General features: G+C 40.1%; 1 protein-coding gene across 1 annotated transcript in view; it reads right to left on the bottom strand.

Moving 5' to 3' along the window:
* The window catches only part of otog (otogelin), a 45,650-nt gene that overhangs the window by 1,577 nt on the left and 17,517 nt on the right, over window positions 1-26,556 (bottom strand). The window contains exons 24-55 of the mRNA XM_058781659.1: window positions 22,479-22,586; window positions 19,753-19,891; window positions 19,521-19,655; window positions 19,069-19,212; window positions 18,831-18,950; window positions 18,197-18,313; window positions 17,927-18,083; window positions 17,812-17,838; window positions 17,547-17,714; window positions 17,113-17,391; window positions 16,906-17,023; window positions 16,715-16,794; window positions 13,920-16,330; window positions 12,065-12,242; window positions 11,815-11,963; window positions 11,596-11,685; window positions 11,276-11,462; window positions 10,898-11,118; window positions 10,677-10,815; window positions 10,376-10,564; window positions 10,080-10,289; window positions 8,351-8,455; window positions 8,145-8,249; window positions 7,722-7,823; window positions 7,400-7,498; window positions 7,175-7,215; window positions 6,974-7,049; window positions 6,665-6,843; window positions 6,488-6,592; window positions 5,953-6,072; window positions 5,587-5,632; window positions 70-149 (exon numbers count right to left, since the gene is read on the bottom strand). Coding sequence (XP_058637642.1) covers window positions 70-149; window positions 5,587-5,632; window positions 5,953-6,072; window positions 6,488-6,592; window positions 6,665-6,843; window positions 6,974-7,049; window positions 7,175-7,215; window positions 7,400-7,498; window positions 7,722-7,823; window positions 8,145-8,249; window positions 8,351-8,455; window positions 10,080-10,289; window positions 10,376-10,564; window positions 10,677-10,815; window positions 10,898-11,118; window positions 11,276-11,462; window positions 11,596-11,685; window positions 11,815-11,963; window positions 12,065-12,242; window positions 13,920-16,330; window positions 16,715-16,794; window positions 16,906-17,023; window positions 17,113-17,391; window positions 17,547-17,714; window positions 17,812-17,838; window positions 17,927-18,083; window positions 18,197-18,313; window positions 18,831-18,950; window positions 19,069-19,212; window positions 19,521-19,655; window positions 19,753-19,891; window positions 22,479-22,586 — 6,424 coding nt within the window. The remainder of the gene's footprint in view (window positions 1-69; window positions 150-5,586; window positions 5,633-5,952; window positions 6,073-6,487; window positions 6,593-6,664; window positions 6,844-6,973; window positions 7,050-7,174; window positions 7,216-7,399; window positions 7,499-7,721; window positions 7,824-8,144; window positions 8,250-8,350; window positions 8,456-10,079; window positions 10,290-10,375; window positions 10,565-10,676; window positions 10,816-10,897; window positions 11,119-11,275; window positions 11,463-11,595; window positions 11,686-11,814; window positions 11,964-12,064; window positions 12,243-13,919; window positions 16,331-16,714; window positions 16,795-16,905; window positions 17,024-17,112; window positions 17,392-17,546; window positions 17,715-17,811; window positions 17,839-17,926; window positions 18,084-18,196; window positions 18,314-18,830; window positions 18,951-19,068; window positions 19,213-19,520; window positions 19,656-19,752; window positions 19,892-22,478; window positions 22,587-26,556) is intronic.

Genomic DNA, 26,556 nt, shown 5'->3' with positions numbered 1-26,556 from the left:
ATGACCTGTAAGCCAGTTTACAGCCAAATTAGAGTCCGATTATAATAGGTATATTCTAAAACGACTCACCGGTCTGTTACTACGGCAATCATTCTTTCTAATTGTCATCCTTACTGTCACTTTCTGACATGACTTCCCGTCCTCTTTACCTACAGCATGAAAAGTCAATGGATTATCTTTTTCATCCTGTATGACAGTTCTAATTCATTTAATGAATACCTCCTGCTCTCACTATGAGGATTGAGCATCTTCTGACGTAGATACTCATTTAAAGGAGTCATGAACTGAGAAAACAAAATTCCCTTGATATTTTGACATATAAGAGGTCATTGTACTATTAAAATATCCTGTAAGTTTCAGAACTCAAAACTTTCTTGTTAGTTTTAAAACAGCTTATATTGAAGACAGTCTGCCAAAACGACAGATTCTGGAATGTGCCTCTCTATGATGTAATACTGTGGATAAACACTGCCTCTGCAGAAGAAGATCAACGCTGCTTCTACATCAGTGCCTGTTTAGCCCCGCCCACTGATTCGCAAATGTAGTGTAAAACAAGAGAGGCAAAAGCAGAAACCAAACGATGAAGATAGCTTCCAATACAAGACGCTGTGCAGTGCCAAACTGTGGAAAAATCGTCTTTGCATTGCCTTCCTTCTGATCCCAACGTAAGGAAAGAGTGGATGAACTTTATTTTTAACAAAGTTTCAGACCGTATCAGTAAGAATTTGGTCCTTTGTTCATTTCACAGCGGATTCGTTTACAAGCAAGGCACGATTTGACGCGGGATTTTCAGAAATCTTTTTTGCATCCGACAGTAATGTTGCACCACACAAGTAACTGTTTTTATTAGATTTAGATTTAGATTTAGTCATTTAGCAGACGCTTTTATCCAAAGCGACTTACAATTGGGGAATACATCGAGCGATTAATCTTGAAGAGGCAATCAGACATACGAAGTGCTTGCAACACCAAGTCTCAGACATTGTTCAAATAAATACAAACTACCAAAGGAAGGAATAAGTAAAGATAATTTTTTTTTTTTTTTTTTTTAAGTTTAGGATGAAGTCAAGTGCTGTCGAAAGAGATGAGTTTTCAGTTGTTGCTTGAAGATTGACAGGGATCCAGCATTCCGGATAGAGGTGGGAAGATCGTTCCACCAGCCAGGAATGGTGAATGAGAATGATCTAGAGAGTGATTTTGCGCCTCTGTGATGGTATCACGAGGCCGCTCACTAGCAGATCTCAGATTTCTGGAGGGATGTAGTTTGTTAATAGAGAGTGCAAGTAAACGGGTGCTGAGCCAGTGGTTGTTCTATATGCAAGCATCAGTGTCTTGAACTTGATGCGAGCCGTGATTGGTAGCCAGTGCAGGGAGATAAAGAGAGGTGTAACATGGGCTCTTTTGGGCTCGTTGAAGACCAGTCGTGCCGCTGCATTCTGAATCATTTGTAGAGGTTTGACTGTATTAGACGGAAGTCCAGCCAGAAGAGCATTGCAATAGTCCAGCCTAGAAATGACAAGGGCCTGGACAAGAAGTTGTGCAGCATGCTCTGTCAGAAAGGGCCTGATCTTTCTGATGTTATATAGTGCAAACCTGCAAGATCGAGCAGTTTTTGTAATGTGGTCTTTGAAGGTCAGCTGATCATCAAAGATTACACCAAGATTTCTGACCGAAGTTGATGGGGTTATTGTTGATGAACCTAACTGGATCGTGAAGTCATGCTGTAGAGTCGGAGTGGCAGGGAGGACAAGAAGCTCAGTCTTTGCCAGGTTGAGCTGCAGGTGATGTTCTTTCATCCATGCCGAGATGTCCGCCAGGCAACCTGAGATCCTTGCAGTTACCGTTGGATCATCTGGTTGAAAAGAGAGGTAGAGCTGTGTGTCATCAGCGTAGCAATGGTATGAGAATCCATGTGCCTGTATGATGGGACCCAGTGATGTAGTGTATGTGGAGAAGAGGAGGGTTCAAGAACTGATCCCTGAGGAACCCCAGTGACCAGTGTATGTGCTTTGGATACCTCACCTCCCAGGCCACCCTGAAAGACCTACCAGTGAGATAGGATTCAAACCAGCGAAGTGGAATGCCAGAGATGCCCAGTGATGAGAGGGTGGACAGGAGTATCTGATGATTGACAGTGTCAAAAGCGGCAGATAGGTCCAGCAGAATGAGGACTGATGATTTGGAATGGGCTTTTGCAATTCGCAGGGCTTCAGTGACCGAGAGAAGCGCAGTCTCAGTTGAATGGCCCTCCTGAAACCTGACTGTTTAGCATCCAGTTTGTCGTTCTGTGAAAGAAACAGTGAGACTTGGTTGAAGACAACTCGCTCAAGTGTTTTCGCTATGAACGGAAGGAGAGAGACAGGTCTGTAGTTTTCTATAAGAGAAGTGTTTAATGTAGGTTTTTGAGCAGTGGGGTTACCGAGCCTGCTTGAACGCAATGGGGAAGTTACCTGTGAGTAGGGATGTGTTGATGATGTGTGTGAGTGCAGGTAAGAGTGTGGGTGAGATTGCTTGGAGAAGGTGTGAGGGATTGGGTCAAGAGGACATGTTGTAGGATGGTTGGAGAGGAGAAGCTTGGATACTTCAGCTTCAGTGAGTGGACAGAAAGAAAAGATGGGAGTTTTAGCAGTGGATGTGGTAGGGTGAGGGTCCTGTGTGCGTGGAGGTGAAAACTGACCACTGATTGATCTAGTTTTGTCTGTAAAGAAAGTGGCAAAGTCATCAGCTGTAATAGAGGTGGAGGGAGGAGGTGGAGGGGACAGAGGAGGAATTAAATGTTCTGAAGAGATTACGCATGTCTGGAGCGCTGTCGATCTTGTTGCGGAAATGTGAGGATTTGGCAGTGTGGACTTTAGCAGAGAAGGATGTGAGCATAGACTGGTACCTACTGAGGTCCGACAGATCGTTTGATTTGCGCCATTTTCTCTCTGCCGCTCTGAGTGTAGTCCGATGTTCACGAAGAACCTCGGATAACCAGGGGTTGGAAGGAGCAGCCCGTGCGGGCCTAGAGGAGAGAGGACAAATGTCGTCTAGACAAGAGGTTAAGGTAGAGCATAAAGTCTCAGTAGCTGCGTTTACATCCAGAGATGAGAAATGGGTGGGTGAAGGAAGAGAGGAGGATACCACAGAGGAAAGATGGGAAGGAGAAAGGGAGCGCAGGTTTCGTCTAAAAGTAACTGGTAGGGGGGTTGGTGGCACAGGAGAAGCAAAGTGTAATGTAAATGTAATGAAGAAATGGTCCGAAGTATGTAGCGGTTGTACCAGAATGTTATCTGCAGTACAATTGCGTGTGTAAATTAAGTCAAGTTGGTTGCCTGATTTGTGCGAGCTAGTAGTGGTAAGGCGTTTGAGATCAAACGAAGCTAGGAGTGCATGGAAGTCTGTAGCATAAGGCTTGTCTAGGTGAATGTTGAAATCACCAAAGACTAGAGTGGAGTGCCATCCTCCACGAAAGAGGACAGCAGCCCGTCCAGCTCCTCTAGGAAGGTGGCTAGAATTTGGCTAGGGGGACGGTAAATGACCACGATCTGGAGTTTTATCGGAGCTGATACAGTAATGGCATGAGATTCAAATGAGTTGTAATTGCATAGGGAAGAGCGGGTTGAGTATTTCCAATTGTTAGAAATGAGCAGACCAGTGCCTCCACCCCGGCCAACTTGCCGGGGGGTGTGAGAGAAAGAGAGATTAGTAGAGATTATGTAGTCACTATTGCTTTGTCTGTTATTACAGATCATTTGATGAGTTTTTATGTGTTTTTAACTTAAATGACAGCAGCGATCATCTATGAGGAATGTAGTCTGTCAAGCATACACAAGTGTTAGCCAATCATAGCAGCAGGTGTTTTACTTCCAGGTCTACAATCTGCCACGCCCATTCAAACAGAGCGTTCTGATGAGGGGGGTCTAAAACAGAACAGAAAACAGCCTATTGCTTCTAAATTATGAAGTTTTCGATGTACAAATCTTGATAACATTATAAGAGGACCTCAGAGATCAGTACAAAATAATATAAAAAGGCAGTTCATGACCCCTTTAATTGCTTGTTATTTGCTTAACTTCCTGTCGCTAAGATGTTTAAATGACTGAACTGCTTACCGTCAATTTGGGTGAAGAAAAGTTATTGACAACAGCGCATTGCTCAAGAACACTGCTGGGATGCCACTTTAAGTGACATCACTGGATAGCTTTTTCTCAGGTTATAAAGTAATCTTTACATTCAGCACATGCTTGAATATGCATTAGATAATGTTCATTTGTGAAAGTGTTATTAAAAAAGCATAATCTGTCTGAAAAGCTGAAGCTGAATAACGTGTCCTTTACAGTATGTGCATTAAAATGAATCCCGATGGACTATTTTAATCTGGTTTAACACAGCTTACTTTTGAATTTTCTAATTCAATAAAATTCATAGTATGAACGGTATTTTAAAAAAAAATAGATTTTATAATAATAAACAGTTCACCTTTTTCATCCTCCCCTAAGATTGAAAGTTTTAACTTTTAACTTCACAGGATTTTAATAACATGTTCTTGTGATGAATAACTGACAGTAGTAATAATACTATTCTTTCCCCACTTAGCTGATAAAAAAGTATAATCACTATAAAACTACTCATCTACTGAAAATAAGTGATACATATGAATTTACTTGTACTCAACATCAGTGTCATTCCACCACCTCAACAGTACAAAAAAGACCCAAATGAGCCCCGATACTTGATTTTCCAATAAAACATACAGATCAGTAGTGAGCAGAAGCTGTAATGTTTTGAGTAATGTGGCAGAGAAGGCAACAACACTGGAAGGAGGCAACAGATTTGGAAAATGCTTTGAATTGCTAATGTTGCCATATCACCCAAAACATTACCAAACACCCCATTACCACAAACTACACATACTATGTGATCAGAAGCTACACCCTAAGCAATCTGAATCATGCAGAGCTACAGAAACTCTCTAACTGGCCACTACCAACAGTACATTGTTGGCAATCAACAATGCACTGCCCGACAGAGCAAAATGGGGAAAGATTTAGCTGCTTCCAAGAAACATCTGGGAGAAAAGTGAGTAAAGGTATAAATAACTTCAATGAGCAGTTATCTTCAAATCTGTTGAAATTCCTATTTTGTTTGAATAGGGGGAGTACATTGTTGGAAATCAACAATGGTGATGGCGAGCCTTGAGGTCTGATGTTAGTATCAGGTACCTTGTTCACAGTTTGTGCTAACTGTGGGTTTCAAAGGGCTAACAGAGAAGGGGAACAGGGAGTTCGCAGCGCCTGGAGAGATTGTCACAGAATGTTACACTCAGCCTGTTGTGTGCATATCAGTGCTTTTAAACAATGCTTTTAAACACTTCTCGATTGTTCCCAGGCTTCATTGTTTTTATGTTTAGGTCTATGAATTTTGCCCTTTAACTTGCCGGTACAGAACAAAAGTCCTGTGTCTTGTTTGTTGTTTTCATTCATACATAATGAGTGCAAAAGACTTGTGGAAGAAACAGATGGAGCTTTTAAATGTTAACATTACCCATGTTTCTTGTTATAACAAGAGCAGAAATGAACAAAGGAATGTAACCTCTGTACTCACATGTCTTGCAGCACCCATCCATGTAACTCACAACGGTGCCCCCAATCTAAGACAAGACGAATATTTTGAAAGAATGTAGCAGGGTTCAAACAGAAGGGACCTGTTTTGCTAGACATGTTTTGCAAAATGTTTATTACAGTACTTATTGTTTTATATCTTTTGTCACGAAGGAAGCTGTCAGTATAAGTATGGAACAACTGCTTAATCACTGAATCAAGACCAGCAATGTCTCATACTGTAAATGCATTATGTATTAGTTTTATATAGTATAGTACATCTCTGTGTCACGTACATGTGTTTGTGTGTATCTTACCTGTACCTTGATGTATTATTGAGGTTTATGTTTATCAAGACGAGAGAATTTACCTTCATGCACTCAGTTTCGTTAAAGGGGGGACAGCTGTAAGGGTGGGAGACGAGCACAGGTCCTGACAGAGTGTCTGTACAGTCATAGCGTATGCAGTCAGACACCCAGCTGCGTCCTGGCTGGAGAGGGGAACAAAATACTGCACGTTTACATCACAGCAGAACAAAACCAACAGGAACAAAGTGCTGCAAGAGAGTCGTTAGAAAAATATGAGATAAAAAAATATTTCAATGAATTTTTAAAATGTAATAATGGCTTCAAAACAACATGTTGGTTTATAATATCTTATTCTGCAAGGATGCATAAAATTGGACAAAAGTGACAACATTGACAACATTTACTGTGTAATATTACAAAAGACACTTTTTCAAATAAATGTTTCACCAAAGAATCCTTAAAAAATGTATCAATGTTTCCACAAAAATATTAAGCAGTTAAAAACTCTTTTAAACAAGTGTTAGAGCCGTTTAGTTCTGTGCAGCTTTTGTGCAGGGTTTTGAGTGGAGGAGAACATGAGCTTTTGCTGAACATCACCTTGTACATAGTTACAGATCCATTCTCGCTCCGGATCAGGCAAGAAATGTTCTTACACATGCCACAGCAGCTGCTGGGGTCTTTAGGTGGGATGTATATCTGGTTCTGGAGAACACATAACACAGTTAGGAGGTATTTTGTGTTTGGCTTGTGTACATATGTGTCTTAAATACTCACAGGCTGGCAGCGTGCAGTGCAGTTAGTGCCAGCGGCTCTGAGGAGATAGAAACCTGTGGCAGAGTCCAGTGTGTGTGTGCACTGTGTGGTGTAACACACACCCTGATCACGGTGCTCGACCAGTGTCTGCCCCGGCAGCATCACTCCTCGTTCACCATCCACACACACTGCCTCTCTCACTACAAATACACACACACACAGAAATGTACACATACAAGTAAAAATTACATATACGTATGTAGAGACATTTTTTGATAAGATTTTTTATTGCATTTTCAGAGCATTTCAAACAGACGTGTGTGTTCTCACCACAAATGAATCTTTTGCAGGCACACCGGTTTTCCGGATCAGACAAAAATGCTCTGTCTAACTGCATACTTTGCCCCTACAACACAATGCATCTGATATGAACCAACCAGTCGAACAAGAGTCTGATCAGACAAATAATGGAATAATAAATGTATGCAATAATACAAGGTCACTTCGATACAGTCATTTCTGGTGACTCACCAGAGCACACTTGGGCCGAAGGACTTTCTCACATGCACATTCTAAGAGAGAGAGGAGCTTTAGTCTTTTTCAGAAACACACACTCAATACAGATTTGCATTCTGTTTCTTTAGCACACAGTCACAGAAACTCACAAACACAGACAAGCAATACACAAACAGACTGACATACCCTCACACTGATATCACATGAACAAACACATTATCATTGGGTTGGTGGGCTTACCGCATGTCTGTGATGGACAACACTGATCTTGAATCCTTGTGGAAACTACTGCCATGCCAACTGGACATGTGATGTCTAAGCATCGAGAGGTCTCACACACTACATACATATACACACAACACAGTTACAATAACACTTCACTGTTTCAGTTAAGTTGGTGTTTCGAAGGTATTTCGTTTTGTGGAGCTTGAAGGCTGTCAATTTTTATGTGAATTTGTCAACTGTTTGTTATATTTTTCTACTGTAACTGGCTTACTATAAGCTCACAACTGGGAATGAAAACGGCAAATGTCAGTGCGTTTAATCATGTGTTTGTACTCACAGCAGTGATAAACTGGACAGCAGCGTTCTGTGCTGTTTGTGTCCACAATCAGCAGTTCTCCAACTTGACACACTGGAGCTGCCTCAGAACATTTGTCACACACTAATACAATAATAAACAAGACAATAAATCATTAGGTAGGCTGAAATCAAATAATGATGACATTATGGGTGGAAATTAATTTTAAAGGAAGAATTTACCCAAACTATTAGTTACTATTTACTCATAGAACATGACTTCTAAAGACTTGGAATGTAATTAACAATTCAAAATAACTATATTGTATAATATACTGCTACAGTATATTACAGTATATAATATCTATTGTACAAGTCCTAATAATTTCTCTTTTTATTAAATGGAAGAATGTTAGTCATATGGGACTGGAACAACATGATTTCAACATTAATCGTAATGACTTACTGCAGATGTGTGCCAAACAGCAGCTGCCTTCAGCACGAGTGGCGATCAATGTCTGATCTTCGCGACACACAGGAATGTCCAAGACACACTGATCAGGATCACACTCTAAAAAAACAAACAAAAAACAATAAGCAAACATGAATTAGTATGCAAGCACAAGTACACAGACTCAAACAAAATAGGACACAAAATATGTCCAAACTCACCACATAGGTATTCTGGGCAGCAGGAGTCCTGCCTATGATATGACACCAACTTCTCCCCATATTTACAATCCATAGGAGCTGCCTCACACATGCTCTGGTTACAAACTGTCACAAAACACACAAAAAAAATAGTTCACTCAAAAATTTAAATTTTGTCATCATTTACTCACCCTCATGTTGTTTCAAACCTGTATAAGTTTCTTATGTTGAATTAAAAAAATATATATTTTGAAGAATCAAACCATTGTTGGTCTTCCATAGTAGGGAAAGAAATACAGTCGGGACCATCAACTGTTTGATTACCAGCATTCAACAAACTATCTTCTTTATGTTCAACAAAAGAAAGAAACTCGTATACAAACCCGATTCCAAAAAAGTTGGGACACTGTACAAATTGTGAATAAAAACAGAATGCAATGATGTGGAAGCAACCCCATACCATCAGAGATGTAGGCTTCTGAACTGAGCGCTGATAACAACTTGGGTTGTCCTTGTCCTCTTTAGTCCGGATGACATGGCGTCCCAGTTTTCCAAAAAGAACTTCAAATTTTGATTCGTCTGACCACAGAACAGTTTTCCACTTTGCCACAGTCCATTTTAAATGAGCCTTGGCCCAGAGAAAACGCCTGCACTTCTGGATCATGTTTAGATATGTCTTCTTTTTTTACCTGTAGAGTTTTAGCCGGCAACGGCGAATGGCACGGTGGATTGTGTTCACCGACAATGTTTTCTGGAAGTATTCCTGAGCCCATGTTGTGATTTCCATTACAGTAGCATTCCTGTATGTGATGCAGTGCATCCAGTATGGTTTTCCGGCCTTGACCCTTACGCACAGAGATTGTTCCAGATTCTCTGAATCTTTGGATGATATTATGCACTGTAGATGATGATAACTTCAAACTCTTTGCAATTTTTCTCTGAGAAACTTCTTTCTGATATTGCTCCACTATTTTTCGCCGCAGCATTGGGGGAATTGGTGATCCTCTTCCCATCTTGACTTCTGAGAGACACTTTTTATACCCAATCATGTTGCCAATTGACCTAATAAGTTGCAAATTGGTCCTCCAGCTGTTACTTATATGTACATTTTTATATGTACTTTTCCGGCCTCTTATTGCTACCTGTCCCAACTATTTTGGAATGTGTAGCTCTCATGAAATCCAAAATGAGCCAATATTTGGCATGACATTTCAAAATGTCTCACTTTCAACATTTGATGTGTTATCTATATTCTATTATGAATAAAATATAAGTTTATGAGATTTTTAAATTATTGCATACCTTTTTTATTCACAATTTGTACAGTGTCCCAACTTTTTTGGAATCGGGTTTGTAGGTTTAGAACAAATTGAGGGTGAGTAAATTTTCATTTTTGGGTGAACTATCCCTTTAAGCATGGATTAAACAATCTCACAAAGTATCTAAACTTCTTACGTAATGGTAAGGTAATACATTAGTTACATTAATATACGAGTTACATTAATAAGAGTTATATGCATTAACACAAACAATGTTAAATAGTGTTGGGCAGTATGACAAATTTAAGATTAAGATTTAGTAATTTGATTGGAAATTCAACTCCAAAATGTTTTCAGAAATTCCATCACCATGTAATAATATCATCTTCTTTTTTTTTAACGATGGATTTAAACACAGTATGTTTTTATGAATGTACAGTCATTCTGCCCAGTTCTTCAGTAAATGCATGTGAAATGATTGTGTAACAAACCACAGGCTTTTTGAGGGCAGCAGCTGCTATCATCTGCCAGGCTGACTGTAATCTCTCCTGTACGCGTGCAGACTGGCTGAGGGATGTTACTGCAGTTATACTCCACTGGCACTATGCTGTCGTTCTCACACTTATACATGCAGCAGCCATCCAGTGAGGCTTTCCAAACCTCCCCAAGAGCACGAGGGATTCCAAAACTATCAGTACATGCTGCAAACAAATATCATGACTCAAATAAATGAATAACAAGAGCTTTTCTTTAAAAAGAAAGCGAGACAGACAGGCAAGGAGCATACCACACTTGCTAGGTGGAATGCACAGGGCAGAATAAGGTCGGTGTAATAGAGTTCCCTCTGGACACACACAGCCCTCTGAAAGGCCTGTGCATTGCTCTGGGACAAACTCAAACTCTTGGTTTGGGCAGGATGGGGCAGTGCAGGCAGGCAGACATGCTTGGTACCGCAGATTTTCTGGGCACATGAATGCTACACAGGAAAACATTAGAGAACATACCAATAAATGGCATTTAACACCATATACAAATGTGGAAACCATTGTTCCCTAAAGCCGTGTTGATATGCCTTAGTAACTACATACGGCAGAAGTCAGAGCTCCTCCATTCCATGCAGATGTTGAATTTGTGGCAGGAAGCAGCATAAGCAGCCAAAGCAACACATGGATTATTCACATACTCCACATCTCTCACCCACATCTCACAGAACACTGCTGGAGGAACCTGCAACGCAAAAAACATTCAGAAAATGTAGTGCATAATCACAGGTTTGGTATTGGTGGGATGTGGATGTCGTGTGCCGTACATAAGGATGGCAGATGGTGAAGGTACGGTTGCTCAGCATGCTCATGCACTGGGAGCAGTCGCCCGTGGTGCAGTTGACCTCCCTCCGTCTGCTGTGGCTGACGTAGCTGGTGGTGTTGGGAATCTGCCAGCTATCGATGAACACGGCCGGATCCTCTTGCTCAGGCACAACTGTACCATTAGACAGAGTCAGATCATTCAGAGGATTACCATCACAACTACCTGGACAGGGTGACAAAGAGAAAGATGAGAGACGTGGAGAGTGAGGAACATGAAGGACGTAGATGGCATTAAAATATTATATGATCAAGTAGATGGCATTAAAATATGATATGATCATTTTTCCAGTATGTATAATCTTTGGTTATTGGTTTCGTACCACACAAGCCCATTGTGGGGAGTCTGTTGTTATAGCTGTCCATCTCAATCACCATCATGCCTGTAGTGTGGAACCACTGGATCTTCAAACCAGCTGGACTTCGGATTAGATACATGTTTCCCGTGTCCAGAATCTCAAAACCAAACTTCTTAAAACGTGGCTTTGCATACCTGGAGTTCACATATAGCTAGAAAAAACAACCCATTGTATATTTTGAACATCTTTCATTCATATCTGCCAGGCTGGCAGATAAAAAGAGGTTTAAAATCAATTACCACTACAAAAGTTATTTCAAGAATTGCAAACAGATGGATACTCACGCGTCTCTGCAGACGATTGATGAGCACTTCGTTGGATTTGTGAGTAATGTTTAAAGCTGCCAGACACAAATTGGTAAAGTTCCACACAAGCTGGAATCAAATAGAATGATATTATAACTTTGACATATTTTTGGTTAAAAAAGGACACATAAAGAGCACTAGAGTTGTGAGGAGCTATCCGGAAGGTTAGTCGAAACAATGGAGATGAGCATATCTTACAGTGTCATCTGGTCCAGAACAATCTTGTACCAGGATGCTGACCGTCTCATTGGGAAGCTGAGCCACCACATATAAAGCAGCTTTATAAATTGCAACACTTTTCCCATCAAATGTGATCAGATTAAGATCGGGAAACACTGAACAACGACCTACATGCCAAAATTTAAAAAAATATCTTAATAAACATTCAGTAAACAAATGACAGAATAGAAAAGATCATAGTAATGTATATAATGCAGGTGTTCCTCACATGGACAGTCCCATCGTGGACAACACTTATCACCATTGACCAGTACGGCAAAGCCAAGCAGACCACAGTTTGGAGGTGTAGGATCATATGGGCAGCTCTGAGACTTATTGAAGAGGAGCAACTTGCCACTGACACAAATAAGCTTTGTACATTCATCCACTACCTCTGAATATGGAGACTACAGACACATACACACATATTATTTATTATTTATTTATATATATAAACCTATATATCTCACAAAAGTGAGTACACCCTTACATTCCGGCAACCATTTTTGTATATCTTCTCAAGGGACAATTCTATAGAAATGAAACTTGGATATATTTTAGAGTAGTCAATGTGCAACTTGTATAGCAGTAAAGATTTACTGTCCTCTGAAAATAACTCAATATACAGCCATTGTTGTCAAAAAAGCTGGCAACAAAAGTGAGTACACCCTAAGTGATAACAGCTATACGTCATTTAACCATGCAAAGCCACATGTCCTATTCATCATGTTCATGTTTTTGTCTGCTTGACAGGACTATACAAATTTGTGTATCTTATATTAGAGCAGTTAAAATTTGGTGATTTGAGTACAATTCTCTCATACTGACCACTGGATGTTCAACATGGCACCTCATGGCAAAGAACTCTCTGAGGATTTGAGAATTAGAATTGTTGCTCTCCACAAAGATGGTCGAGGCTATAAGAAGATCAGTAACAACCTAAAACTGAGTTACAGTACAGTGGCCAGTGGCATACAGAGGTTTTCCAAGATGGGTTTCACTCGGAACAGGCCTCGCAAGAGTTGATCAAAGATGTTAGATCCTTGTGCTGTGCTTCAGGTGCAGAAGCTGGCTTCGAAAAACAGATGCATGAGTGCTGCCAGCGGAAGGTCAACTTGTCAGTGCTCCGACCATACGCTGCACACTGCAACAAGTCGGTTTGCATGGCCGTCATCCCAGAAGGAAGCCTCTTCTGAAGCTGGCTTACAAAAAGCCTGCAAACAGTTTGCTGAAGACAACCTGGCCAAGAGCATGAATTACTGGAACCATGTCCTGTGGTCTGATGAGACTAAGATAGATGAGGCTGATCTGATGAGGCTCAGATGGTGTCCAGCATGTGTGGCGATGCCCTGGTGAGGAGTACCAAGAAAATTGTGTCTTGCCTACAGTCAAGCATGGTGGTGTTAGCTTCATGGTCTGGGGCTGCATGAGTGCTGCTGGTAATGGGGAGCTGAGGTTCATTGAGGGAAACATGGATCCCAACATGTACTGTGACATTCTGAAGCAGAATATGATGCCCTCCCTTCAGAAACTGGGCCGAACGGCAGTTTTCCAACATAATAACGACCCCAAACATACTGCCAAGATGACAACTGCCTTGCTGATGAAGCTAAAGGTGATGGAGTGGCCAAGTATGTCTCCAGACCTGAACCCTATGGAGCACATGTGGGGCATTCACCGTGTGTCTAACATCCAACAGCTCCATGATGTCATTATGGAGGAGTGGAAAAGGATCCCAGCAACAACCTGTGCAGCTCTGGTGAACTCCATGACCAGGAGGATTAAGGCAGTGCTAGATAACAATGATGCCCCTACAAAATATTGACACTTTGGACACAGTTTTGACATGTTCACTTAGGGTGTACTCATTTTTGTTGCCAGTTATTTAGACAATAATGGCTATATGCTGAGTTATATTTAGAGGATAGTAAATTTGCACTGCTATACAAGCTGCACATTGACTACTCTAAAATATATCCAAGTTTCATTTGCGTAGTATTGTCCCTTGATAAGATATACTAAAATTGTTGCTGAAATGTGAGGGGTGAGGGGTAATATATAAAAGTATTTTATAATTGACTTACAGTGCATACTCTGCTTGGCTCGAGAGCAGTAGTTTTTGGAACTGCATGCGTCAGGCTCGTCATCCAGTGCTCTGTTTCTATTGTGTAGGGCAGACTGGTCATCACAGATGAACTCAGTGTTGTTTGGGCAGTGTCTGGAGCAGGTGGCATGGCTGTGACACTGGTATGTTCATCCACCAGAGGGCGCTCAGTAGAGGCACTTGCACTGGTTACAGGACTACTCTCAGTGACAGTAGAGGAAGAAGGGGGCTGTGTTGAAATGGTAGTCTGGGTAAAAACTGATGCCACACTAGGCACTGGAGTTGTTCCAATTGATGACAGCAGTGTTGTGGTCGGACCAGTTTCAGTGGTGTACTCTGTAAATCCAAAGGTGTACTCAGTGATGTCAGGAGTGTGTGTTGGAAGTGTGCTAGAAGTAGCAACAGGCATAGTAGAAGTAGTTGTGTCTTTGGAAACAGTGGTCACTTTATCAGTAGAAGTGGTTGCAGGTGTTGTCAATGTTGTTGCATTCCTAGTTGGAGGTGAGATACTGGTTGTGGCCACAACTCGTGGAGTTTCTCGTCGTGTGGTAGCCACAGCCACCCGTGAAGTCAGGACTGGTGTGACACGGGTTGTGAATTTTGGAGTGATTGTGGAAGGAAAGGTGCTGGACGTCTCATGGACCAGTGCTGACGTTTGGGTTGTCGCGGTGGTTGACAGCACAGCTCTATCTGTGTCAAGAGAAACCCTAGTTGTCTCAGTGACAGAATGAATACTCAAAGGTCTAGCTGTGGATGTTTGAGTGGTAGAAATAATCTCTTTCTCAGCTGCAGTAGATGTTAGCAGAGGTGTCTCAGAAGTGATAGTTGTTTCTGTGGTTTTTGTTGGGGCTTGAGATACTGATGTTGCCATTGTAAGTATGGATGGTGAAGCTGGAGAAATCTCAGGCAGTGCAGATGTGGTGGTTGGAGTTGTCATAGAGTAAGGAGGATGAAATGGTGATGTGCTGACTTTGTCTGAAAGGAGAGCAGTGGTGGAAACTAAACTCCAGTGAGACTCTGTAGGGCTCAGCGTAGTAGAAGCAGAGACATCTCTAAAAGTTGTCTTGTCAGTAGGTGACACATGTGATGTAAGCAGTGTTGATGTTTCTTCTGTAGGTGCTGAGATGAATGGGATGCTGGTGTAGGTGGTAAGTGGTGTCTCTGCTATTCTGGCACTGGTTTGGGTTGTTTCTGGTGATCGAGTTGATGTGGTTTGAATCACTCTCCAATCTGTAGGTAATATTATATCAGTTGTTGCAACATCAGGATAAGGATATATAACAGATGTTGGCTGATAGGTTGTTTTTGCCGTGGTTTCTGTTGGCACAAATGCAGGAGCTTGAGTGGACACTGTGGTGATGAAGGCTGTTGGAGCAGCTGTGGAGACAGACACTGTTGTTTTTGAAGTTTCGGGTTGCTCTGAGGTTGATTTTGAAGCAATAAAAGGTGTAGTTTGAGTTGAAGTTGGTGTTGGAAAAGCAGAACTTGTGGATTTTACTGTAATGTGAGTGGTTGATGCTTCAATATCTGTAGGGGAAGTGGAAATGGTAGTGATGTCCAAAGGAGTAGTGTAGTGTGTTTCAGAGGTGCTCTCTGGGGTTCCCACAGTGTGTAAAGATGTGGGAAAGGTCCATTTTTCTGTGGTGACAGAGGTGCTTGATTCTAATATAGGTGTTGTAGTTGATGGTGAGGTGGACTTTGTTGTGCTGATGGTTTCAACAGGAAACTGTGTACTGCCACTAAATGTCACAGAGTGTGTTGTGGCCTTTTCAGTAGATATAAAGGCCTCTGTGACTCTGGGGGTCTCAGTACTAGAGGTGAGAGGAGAGGACACTTTGACTGTTGGGGAAGTGGCGTCTGTGGAGCTTATGCTGGTTGAGACTGGAAGCACAGGTAGAGTGCTTACTCTGGTCGGCTCCTTACTTGAGGTAGACGACAGAACGGGACTAAAAGTAGACGGTGAGGGGATAGCTGTGGTACGTGTGAGAAGTGTCAAAGACTCTGTTGGCCTGCTTGTTGTAGAGGTCTCTGAGAGAGTTTCTGTGAGAGACATTGGGCTAGTGTGCGATGTGGAGGAAGTGGAACTGTGGGTGATGCTTGGTGCTTTAGTGGTTCTCTCAGTGGAAGCCAGTGGGCTTGGAAAGGAAGTGGATGTCGTTAATGTGGTAATGGTTTCCACCACCTCAGGTCTGATGGGAGAAGATGTAAGCTTTTCAGTGCTTGGCATGTGTGCTGTAGGTGTGGAAGCAGTAGCGTTAGACCCTGACACTGTTGAAGAAGTGAGTGATATAGAAACCACTGGACCACTCAAGGTAGAATGCTCTGAGGAGGATGTTGATGATATTGCAGTACTGGGTGGCGTGAATGGAGGAACAACAGCAGATTTAATGCCTAAACACAAACACAATATTTATTAGACACTGCACAGAATATCTCATTTAATCTGATATAGCTAACTGTGTAACTTTCAGCTAGCTAAACTGAATCCTGGATTTACTATGGCAATAAAAAAAAAAGCTAAATTATTTTTAAATTGCTCCTTTTACAACTACTGGTAAGAAATGTTTTTCTCAAAGATTGTTAGCATTAGTGCTGGTTAAAATGGAATTTACGAAGTTGTAACTGAAAGGTAACATAAGCTGCCTTAATCAAATCATAAGACAATGATTGTGGACGTTTATCTCAACCTATCATTCACCTCATTAAAATAAAAAATGTCAGTGATTTTATTTTACACTAGCATTAGTAATAGAAGTAGCACAAACGCTAGCTTACAGTCCTCCATAAAGACACATCTGTGAGTGACCTCATCTAGAACCATGTGACTTGGACACTGAGGCAGGCATCCCTCGACCCTACAGAAAGGTACATGCCAGTCATATCACTTTACACAATTTAGATACTTGTAAATATTTGCAGAAAACAAATGTGTGTATGTTTGCATGCATAAATGCGTGTGCTCTTACTTCAGGATACTGGCACAGCTCAGACCTGATGGGTCACTGCATGTCCTGAAGCATGGACTCACACATGATTCATACCGCCACTGACATCGAGGACCCATTGGATACTGTGGTAAGGCGCCTGTAGTAAAATAATGATTTGAAAAAAGCAAGTCGTAATTTCTGTGTGATTATAAGCAAGGTTGTACATGTATGTAGCCACATGCTGACCTGTCAGTTTGAATAGAGTAGCTCGGCGGTACCGATCTGAGTGACTGTATTTCATGAGTTGGAGTCTGGACAGCATGAAATGCAGAAAAAACCCTGGCTTTGCCAGGGACTCAAGAGAATCAAAGCCTGAGATCCAGGTGTCTCTATGAAGAACAAATGTAGCTGCATCCCAAAATACATCACTTTTTTCCCACTTCTGCAGTCTCAGCTGACCAGTGCGCTCTGCTTTTAAGAAGTAGTTGGGTCTGTCTGCCACCTCAAATGATACCAGAGATGTGTCTGCAGCATTAACAACATACCCATTAAGAAAAGCAAAATATACAGAATATACACAGAATAATACACCTAAACTAATACACCTAAAAATATATATTTACAAAAGTGACTTGAGCATTTTTATATGTTGATTGCGTGCTTTTGTCTGTCGGACTGACCATGTGGTCTGGTTTTGCTGATGCCTGGAGTCATCATGAACAATGTCAGGATCTCATCAGTACTGGTCAATTCTCTTTTTGGAAACACCAGTCCACTTGTCTTATTGGCTGCCAACAGTGTTCCTCTCTCTCTGTAGGTCAACAGCTTCAGTGGCCCTTTCCCTAAAGCTACGCAGACGTGCATTTCCACACACACACACAACTGTCAAAATTAAAAATCTCTCAGACAAATACAAATATTATCATCAAAAAACAACAGATGTACCTTTGTTGTAGTATTCACAGTCATAAGCTGTAAGAGGAAGAAGATAGTGTTACTCATTATACAGTACCATAAAAACCAATCATGTGATGAAAAACTGGGCTGAAGTGTCACTCACGACAGACAGAAGGGGAGCGCCAATCAATGGTGACGCCCTTTTGGCAGCAGCGGTGAGCATACGCTGCAACGCTCGTGCAGAAACACTCACAGTCTCCCCCACGGTTGCAGCCGCAGGTGTCCACCAGGCAGTTCATATAGAACCATGTGACATCTACCTACAGAGCATCAAACACCTTTAAACACAGAAACCCTCTCTCACTCACATGTACATTTTGACTCGGTGTGAATGTGAGCATTAATGTCTGCTGGTTATCTGTGATCAGCTTACCACAGGGTGGCAGACTTGGAACACTTCACTGAGCAAAATCCCACACTGTCTTTTAGCAAAGGGCTCTCGAAGAGGATTCAGATTGCAGGGGTGCCTTATATCAGGACTGTTCACACACTGATGGGACATTAACACACAAACAGATACATTCAGTGTAAAGACTTTGATTAGAGTTTTTGATTTGTAGCTACCGCCAGATTTGAGACATTCTGAAGGGCAAAAACACACGTTCAGTCATCTAACGAAGAGAATTAGATAAAAGTGTGCATTTTACACTACTGGTCAAAAGTTTGGAATAATTAAGATTTTTTTAATGGTTTTGAAAAATGTATCTTATGCTCACCAAGGCTGAAAACAGTAACAGTACATATTATAATTTAAAACAAAAGCCATCAAAGGAATAAATTACATTTTAAAATATATTAAAATAGAAAAGTTACCTTAAAATTGTAGTAATTTGGCTGGGACATAAATGTTAATTTCACAATATTACTGTATTTAAATGACATTATTATTTTAATCAAATAAATGCAGCCTTGGTAAGCTTAAGATAATTTTTTGCAAAAACTTAAAAAGTCCTAATTATTCTAAATTTTTGACTGGTAGTGTATGTGTGTTTATCTGTTTGGCATGCCTCTGCTGCTGTCCAGCTGTTGCCAAACTCCTGGGGTGTTGACGAATCAATGTTCTCTGGTGTTCTCATCTCATTCGCTGTCTTCTGATCAAAGTTCCCACAAAGACCAGTAAGCTTGCCCTAAAAATAGCAAAAACACACAAATACACACTTGTAAAGTAATCAAAATTGATCTGGAAATGACTGATTCGCGAGACAGAAATCAGTTACACCTTCATTGTGTGTGTTTTTTTTTTACCTGCCAGCGTGGTCCAGCTTGTATATGTACAGTGGTTTTTCTGTCCCACAGCACTGTGAGGTCTTCCCCAAGCAGATGCACAATGGTATAGTATCCTGCTTGCCATATATATACTTTCTGTCTGTCGATCACACTGGATGGGTTCTGCATGTGAAATATGTCCGCAGATTATTATTATGTTAAAGTACCTCAATTGCTTGCACCAAAACCAATGTTTCAAGAAACATAAGACTACAGATGCAACACCATCAGCACTATGATGCATTAAATATTCTGCCAAAGTATATTCACTCCTACTCAGGGATGTAAAGGAATGAGCCGAATATGGTTGGGGCACATAAAATTTATTAGGTGACAACTGTAGGCATTTCTTTTAATTCAGGCATAATTACACTATTTTATGGTGTAATTATAGTTTAAGGTTTTATACAGAAAGAGAAAAGCTCACTCACAGGTGTGCCTGTGTCATCATCAAACACAATGAAGGAGCGTCCCAAAGAGATGAAGAGAGATTTCCTGCAGATCACGCCACTCTCAAAGCAGTCAACATTCTCTGCTGTCACAGTCATCATTGCATCTGATGAGCTCTAACACACATGGGAGCACACATTAGCAGTCAACAACAATACATTTTTATAAGAATATGAGATATGGGAATATCTGGATCTGTTGCTAAAAGCTCACCTTGACCAAGTACACCTTGCATGCACCAATATAATCAAACAGGAACCCATCAAATGTTCGGTAGTGTCGATCTCCATAAGCCGTGCACATTGATGGACATGGGCGGAACTCACACTGAAACGTGCCATGCTGACACACACTGAAAAATAATAACATTCAGACATGAGAAACAGTTTCACTACACATTTTCTCTCTTCCCTTTTCCCTTGAGAGATGCAAGTGAATAGGTTTGTGCTGAGTTTCAGTGACATTTTATGTCTCTACCAAATTTACTACAATGATATCTGTAAAAAATCGGAAAATTACATTGTTATGCACAGTGTTGGGGGTAACGCATTACAAGTAACGCGAGTTACGTAATCAGATTGCTTTTTCAAGTAACTAGTAAAGTAACACACTTTTTAATTTACATGAAAATATCTGAGTTACTTTTTCAAAAAAGTAATGTCAGTTACTTTGTTTTCCCATTTATTGACTGACAAGTCTCCTGTCCCCATATTGGGAGAAATCAGAAGTGCAGAGGAGTTGTGTGTGCTGTGTGAACATGATGTTACTGTAGTTCTAGACTAAATGTGAATGTGCATTAATTCATCCCACTCGCAAAAAACAGATTTAGTATTCATCAAAATGAATTAAAACAGTGAAATGCAAACTCAGAATATGACACAAACCTGCAATAATTAAATACGTTAAATAACACAAATGTATCTAATCCCATTTTATTAACCAATGTCTTTGCTGCTGACCTTTGATGATCCAGTTCAACCATACTAATAAGCAAAAATGACTTTAGATAAACTAACAATTGTGCTTCACCTGCGTTCTACTGTACAGACGTGAATTTATTTTTCCTTCAGCCTGAGGTTTATTCATTACACTTTTTGGTGTGAAAGGGCTTTTACATTTGCTATAAATAGAACTTCTTATATTAAAAACAATCAAGCCCTGCTCATATTTAAAAAGTAACGTGAAAGTTATGCAAAAGTAATGTAACGCATTACTTTCCATAAAAAGTAACTAAGTTACTTTTTTAGGGAGTAACGCAATATTGTAATGCATTACTTTTAAAAGTAACTTTCCCCAACACTGGTTATGCATAATTTTCCTCATATTCATAATCTAAAACAATGAAGTACCAAAATTCAAGTGACCACATAATCTTCTTTGATATAATATTTCTTGTAGTACAGGTGCATCTCAATAAATTAGAATGTCGTGGAAAAGTTCATTTATTTCAGTAATTCAACTCAAATTGTGAAACTCGTTTATTAAATAAATTCAATGCACACAGACTGAAGTAGTTTAAGTCTTTGGTTCTTTTAATTGTGATGATTTAGGCCCACATTTAACAAAAACCCACCAATTCACAACAAATTAGAATACTTCATAAGTACATTTTTAGTGAATTGTTGGCCTTCTGGAAAGTATGTTCATTTACTGTATATGTACTCAATACTTGGTAGGGGCTCCTTTTGCTTTAATTACTGCCTCAATTCAGCGTGGCGTGGAGGTGATCAGTTTGTGGCACTGCTGAGGTGGTATGGAAGCCCAGGTTTCTTTGACAGTGGCCTTCAGATCATCTGCATTGTTGGGTCTGGTGTCTCTCATCTTCCTCTTGACAATACCCCACAGATTCTCTATGAGGTTCAGGTCAGGCGAGTTTGCTGGCCAATCAAGCACAGTAACACCATGATCAATTAACCAGCTTTTGGTACCTTTGGCAGTGTGGGCAGGTCCAAGTCCTGCTGGAAAATGAAATCAGCATCTCCATAAAGCTTGTGAGCAGAAGGAAGCATGAAGTGCTCTAAAATGTCCTGGTAGATGGCTGCGTTGACTGTGGACTTCAGAAAACACAGTGGACCAACACCAGCAGATGACATGGCAGCCCAAATCATCACAGACTGTGGAAACTTCACACTGGACTTCAAGCAACATGGATTCTGTGCCTCTCCACTCTTCCTCCAGACTCTGGGACCTTGATTTCCAAATGAAATGCAAAATTTACTTTCATCTGAAAAGAGGACTTTGAACCACTGAGCAACAGTCCAGTTCTTTTTCTCTACAGCCCAGGTGAGATGCTTCTGACGTTGTCTCTGGTTCAGAAGTGGCTTGGTAGCCCTTTTCCTGAAGATGTCTGAGCGTGGTGACTCTTGATGCACTGACTCCAGCTTCAGTCCACTCCTCGTGAAGCTCTCCCAAGTGTTTGAATCAGCTTTGCTTGACTGTATTCTCAAGCTTGCGGTCATCCCTGTTGCTTGTGCACCTTGTCCTACCCAAATGATTCCACAGTAATGACCCTCTGTGACTTACCCTCTTTGTGGAGGGCGTCAGTGTTCGTCTTCTGGATCATTGCCAAGTCAGCAGTCTTCTCCATTATTGTGGTTTCAAAGAACAAGAGATACCCGGAATTTATACTATAGGGATGGTCATTAATTGAAACTCAAATGTAAATATTCTAATATTTTGAGATACAGATTTTTGACTTTCATGAGCTGTAAGCTCTAATCATCAAAATTAAAACAAAAAAACTTTTGAAATGTTTTACTTTACATGCAGTGAATCTAAAATATATGAAAGTTTCACTTTTTGAAATAACTTACAAGAAAAAATTAACTTTTTCATGACATTCTAATTTATTGAGATGCACCTGTATGTAGTATAGCAAACTGACTGGTGTAAAAACACATAGAAATGAATGCACAGAATGTGAGTTAAGGTAATCTCACCACTGATGGCAGGGGGACGATACTCGGTCTCCTGGATAATATTCTTTCCCTTTCCACAAACACGGACATGCATGTGGCTCGAAACATCCATCACCATGCTTGAGGAGCCTGAAATACACACATTTACATTTACATTTATGCATTTAGCAGACGCTTTTATCCAAAGCGACTTACATTGCATTCAAGTTACAGTTTTTTTTTTTTTTTTACATTTTATCAGCTCTTGCTTTCCCTGGGAATCGAACCCATGATCTTAGCGTTGCTAGCGCCATGCTCTACTATTTGAGCTACAGGAAACAGTGAGTTTGTTTATGCATGCAAGTATGCCATGCAAGTATAATTCAAGAGATTCTGCCTGAGACAAGAATATTTGGATGGGTGGAGGGTTGAAAGAAAAATCTGACTGGTGACATGAGAAAAGCAGCCTATTCTCATTCTCACAGATCCAAAGAGCTTCTCTCTCTCTGATAAAGATCTTGTAATATTGCAGTGAATCATTTCCATTGGCCTGAGGGTCTCTGAGAGTTCCCAGCACACTGTCCGTTAGAACTGAGTAAACTTACACCCCAGATAGACAGGCGTTAACAGCTCTCTTTATCCCACAGCCAGAATGCTGGATCACTTACTGCCATCAAAGAATGCGTGATCACCTGCCCCTGTTCTGCATGCATTAATTAAGAGACAAAGAGATGGATCCATAACTAAACAATCACGCACTCCATTGCTCAGCAATTATTGTCATGCACCAGTGACGCTGTTCTCTCTCTGTACAAAACAGACTTGAGAAAATAAAACCATGACTCAAACAAAAACTCAGAGGGATGAAATTACAAAAACACTGAAAAGGAGGTTTTGTGTGCATGATTACAATAATTGTTTTCAAATGACTAATTTTTAAAAATGCCTTTGTAAGATGAGTAAACTGAAATGCCTTATGTTGGATTGAGTACAATTGATGAGGTAGAATTTCATGAATACGAGTGGCCATCATTAACATGCATTGACTGTCAACTTCTCTTTATTCTACTAGATTGAAAATTGGATGGAAAAGGAGCTGATTAGATGTTCAATACTGAGTATTCTGAATGCAAACAGTCAGTCCATCGAGTATGAGATAGACAATAGGGCAGACAATATTAAAAGTTCAGTGCACACACAGCCTAGGTCTTGTTTCTTTTAACTGCAGCAAATAGATGAATATTTTGATGTTTCTGGTTGAGGGCTAATGGCGGCACAGGTATATCCCAGCCAAAGGCTCAGTTAGATGTTGATATGTGGATAAGTTTATACTGTATGCTCATGGTTTGACATACACCAGCTGTGTGTACATCTTTACACAAACCCAGGCCTCTCACACAACACATAAAGTAGTGCATGCTGATAATTATTATAATACAAACTTTCTCCAAGCAAACCACTGACTGGAGACTTGCCACATTCTCATATATTGAACTTGTATGTTTTTGCTGAGTATCAAATATGTTCACTCCTTTCAATACCTTCTCACTGTCAACAACAAGTTAAACGCAACACATAATATAAAAAATACATTAAATGATTAAAACAGACTTTTTTTATGAACTGAAAACAGAAACTCAAAAAAGGTAAAGCAGACAATTCACTTCAAACTAGGCTAGTTCAAAGTCAAAACTGGAAGTGCACTGATAAAAATCAAAGCATAATGTCTGGGTGAAAATGCTGTGAGTACCATTGTATAGCTATGTAGAGACTCAACTGTGGCATCATTTTCACTGTGGAAGCTCTGATCTCAGACCCAGTCAGATGCATTACACCTGAGAAAAAGTAGAGGTCATCTGCATTGATCCCTGACCTTAACCTTTAGCCCTAAACCTGACCCTAACCCTAAGAGAGAAAGCAATTGTTCAGAAAACCTCTATATTCACACAAGCTAAAGGTTTATAGCATAGCACAGCAAGAGCATAGAAACATAAAGCTGCCTTTCTTTTCTTGTAGTTTCTTTTCTTTTCTTTTCGTCTTGACAAATGAAAATGTGCTGATTTTGAAGTATGGACTACAGGAATGTCTTTAAGCAGCTTATCAGTTATTTGATCCAGCTGTGCACCTGTTTACTGTGTAAATAAGCGTTGCTGCCATTAACCACTTTGCTTGGGGGTGGAGGAGGGGTAATTACTCCCTCTCATTAGTGCAGGAATTCCCCAGCTCACAAAAACACTCCTATACCTGCTGCTCCCATGAGGGACTGGGGTATCAGCATCACCCTTAGCTTAATGGACAAGAGAGAAACAGGGTGAGGAGTCGACCCATGCTGAAACATCTTTAACAAACTGACAAAAGTTACAGAAACAAATTCCTCTTCGTGGCCACTAACTAATCTGAGGTGTGTTTCTTAATAGCATCATTAGCCAGCTATGGTTGTTCTGTCTGTACTAGCATTTGGTACCAAGTTCAACAATTTGGCATTTCTCATAACCATTGATCCAAAGAACATTCTCAAACAGCATTGCAAACGTATGTGGTTAGACCTACAGCACTCGATCTGTGGTTAGAAGCATAGTATTTTGTTAGTGTAACATGTACTTTTAAATACATTTCAATCTATATATTTTAGCAATTTCACAATCAGTGCCATTTTTGGAGAATGCACATGTGCATGAATGCGTAGGAAAACCCCAGAGTATACAAATATTCAGTTGGTTCAGGACCATGTTACTTTGTTATTGGTAAACATTCATGACTAACTAGTTTATTTCATAGTACAAAAAATTAAGCAGAGAGTTACACTGTTGCACACTCCAGAATGTTTGTACCATTCACGTGCACCAACAAACATTCTTCAGACTTTAAAAACTTTAAAGTGAAAAAAGTATGAATACAACTAATGTGGGAACTTTAGTACAAGACTACAAGGTAGAAGCATACCCGAGAGATGTGATAATGTATAATAACAGAAAGAAAAAATCATATCTTCAATAACTAGAGGACTAATTTTCTGGGCATGAACAGGTGCACTGAGGAATTCAACCCGCTTGTAAGGTCTAGCTCATGTATCAAACGCAGCTAACACACACACTTTATACTGTTGGTAGTGAGACACTACGCTCTGAATGAGACGGGCTGTGACTGTGTATGTATGTGTTTGTGTGTAAAAGAGTATGGCTGCTGGAAAGTCCCCGCAAAAGGTCTAGAGCATCAGAAGACTCATGACAGTGTTCCAGAGGGCAAACAATCAAATACTTTACATTCTGCCTTTTACAGTCACTCCAGGTGCTTTCAGATGTACGTATTACAGTAGACTGACCATCAGCAACGGATTCCTTCCACATCTCTTTTTGGTTTTAGCTAATCTATGCTAAATATGTCAAATAAATTAATGGCTCACAGAAGTGACTTGGGGCTCAGAGAAATAACTATGTTTTACTATTTGAAAACCTTGAAAACACTTATTGCGCACAACGCAGTTACATGGGTATTGGTAAATAAACACTAAGGTTTGACGGTAACACTTTACAATAAGGTGTCATTTGTTAACATTAGTTAATGTATTAACTAACATGAACAAACAATGAACAATGCATTTATTACACTAGTTGTTAATCTTTGTTAATGAAAATACAGTTGTTCATTGTTAGTTCATGTTAGCTCACAGTGCATTAACTAATGTTAACAAACACAACTTGAGATTTTAATAATGCATTAGTAAATGCTGAAATTAACATCAACTAAGATAAAAAAAATGCTGTAGAAGTATTGTTCACTCTTAGTTCATGTTTACTAATGTTTTTAACTAATGTTAACTAATGAACCTTATTGTAAAGTGTTACCGGTTTGACCAACACAAAAAAAAAACATGCCCGCATGAGGTGACTTCTAGTCCAATTCAAAATATCTAAACATTATTAAATCAAGACACATTTACTTGATATGCAAAATGACATGACATTTTTGTCTTGTTTTCTTGAAAAAAAAAAAAACTAAATTAAGTGAGTTTACACCTAAAACAAGAAAAGAAAATGAAACAATATAGAGCTAATTCAGAGGAAAACATGTTTATTTTTTCATTTTGCTTCTCAAATAAATGTCTTGATTATAGATTTAT

Source organism: Onychostoma macrolepis, chromosome 07, assembly GCF_012432095.1.
Source record: "Onychostoma macrolepis isolate SWU-2019 chromosome 07, ASM1243209v1, whole genome shotgun sequence".
NCBI classification, from domain to species: Eukaryota; Metazoa; Chordata; class Actinopteri; order Cypriniformes; family Cyprinidae; genus Onychostoma; species Onychostoma macrolepis.
The sequence above is the reverse complement of the archived record's forward strand: the minus strand, read 5'-3'. Positions and strand labels throughout refer to the sequence as shown.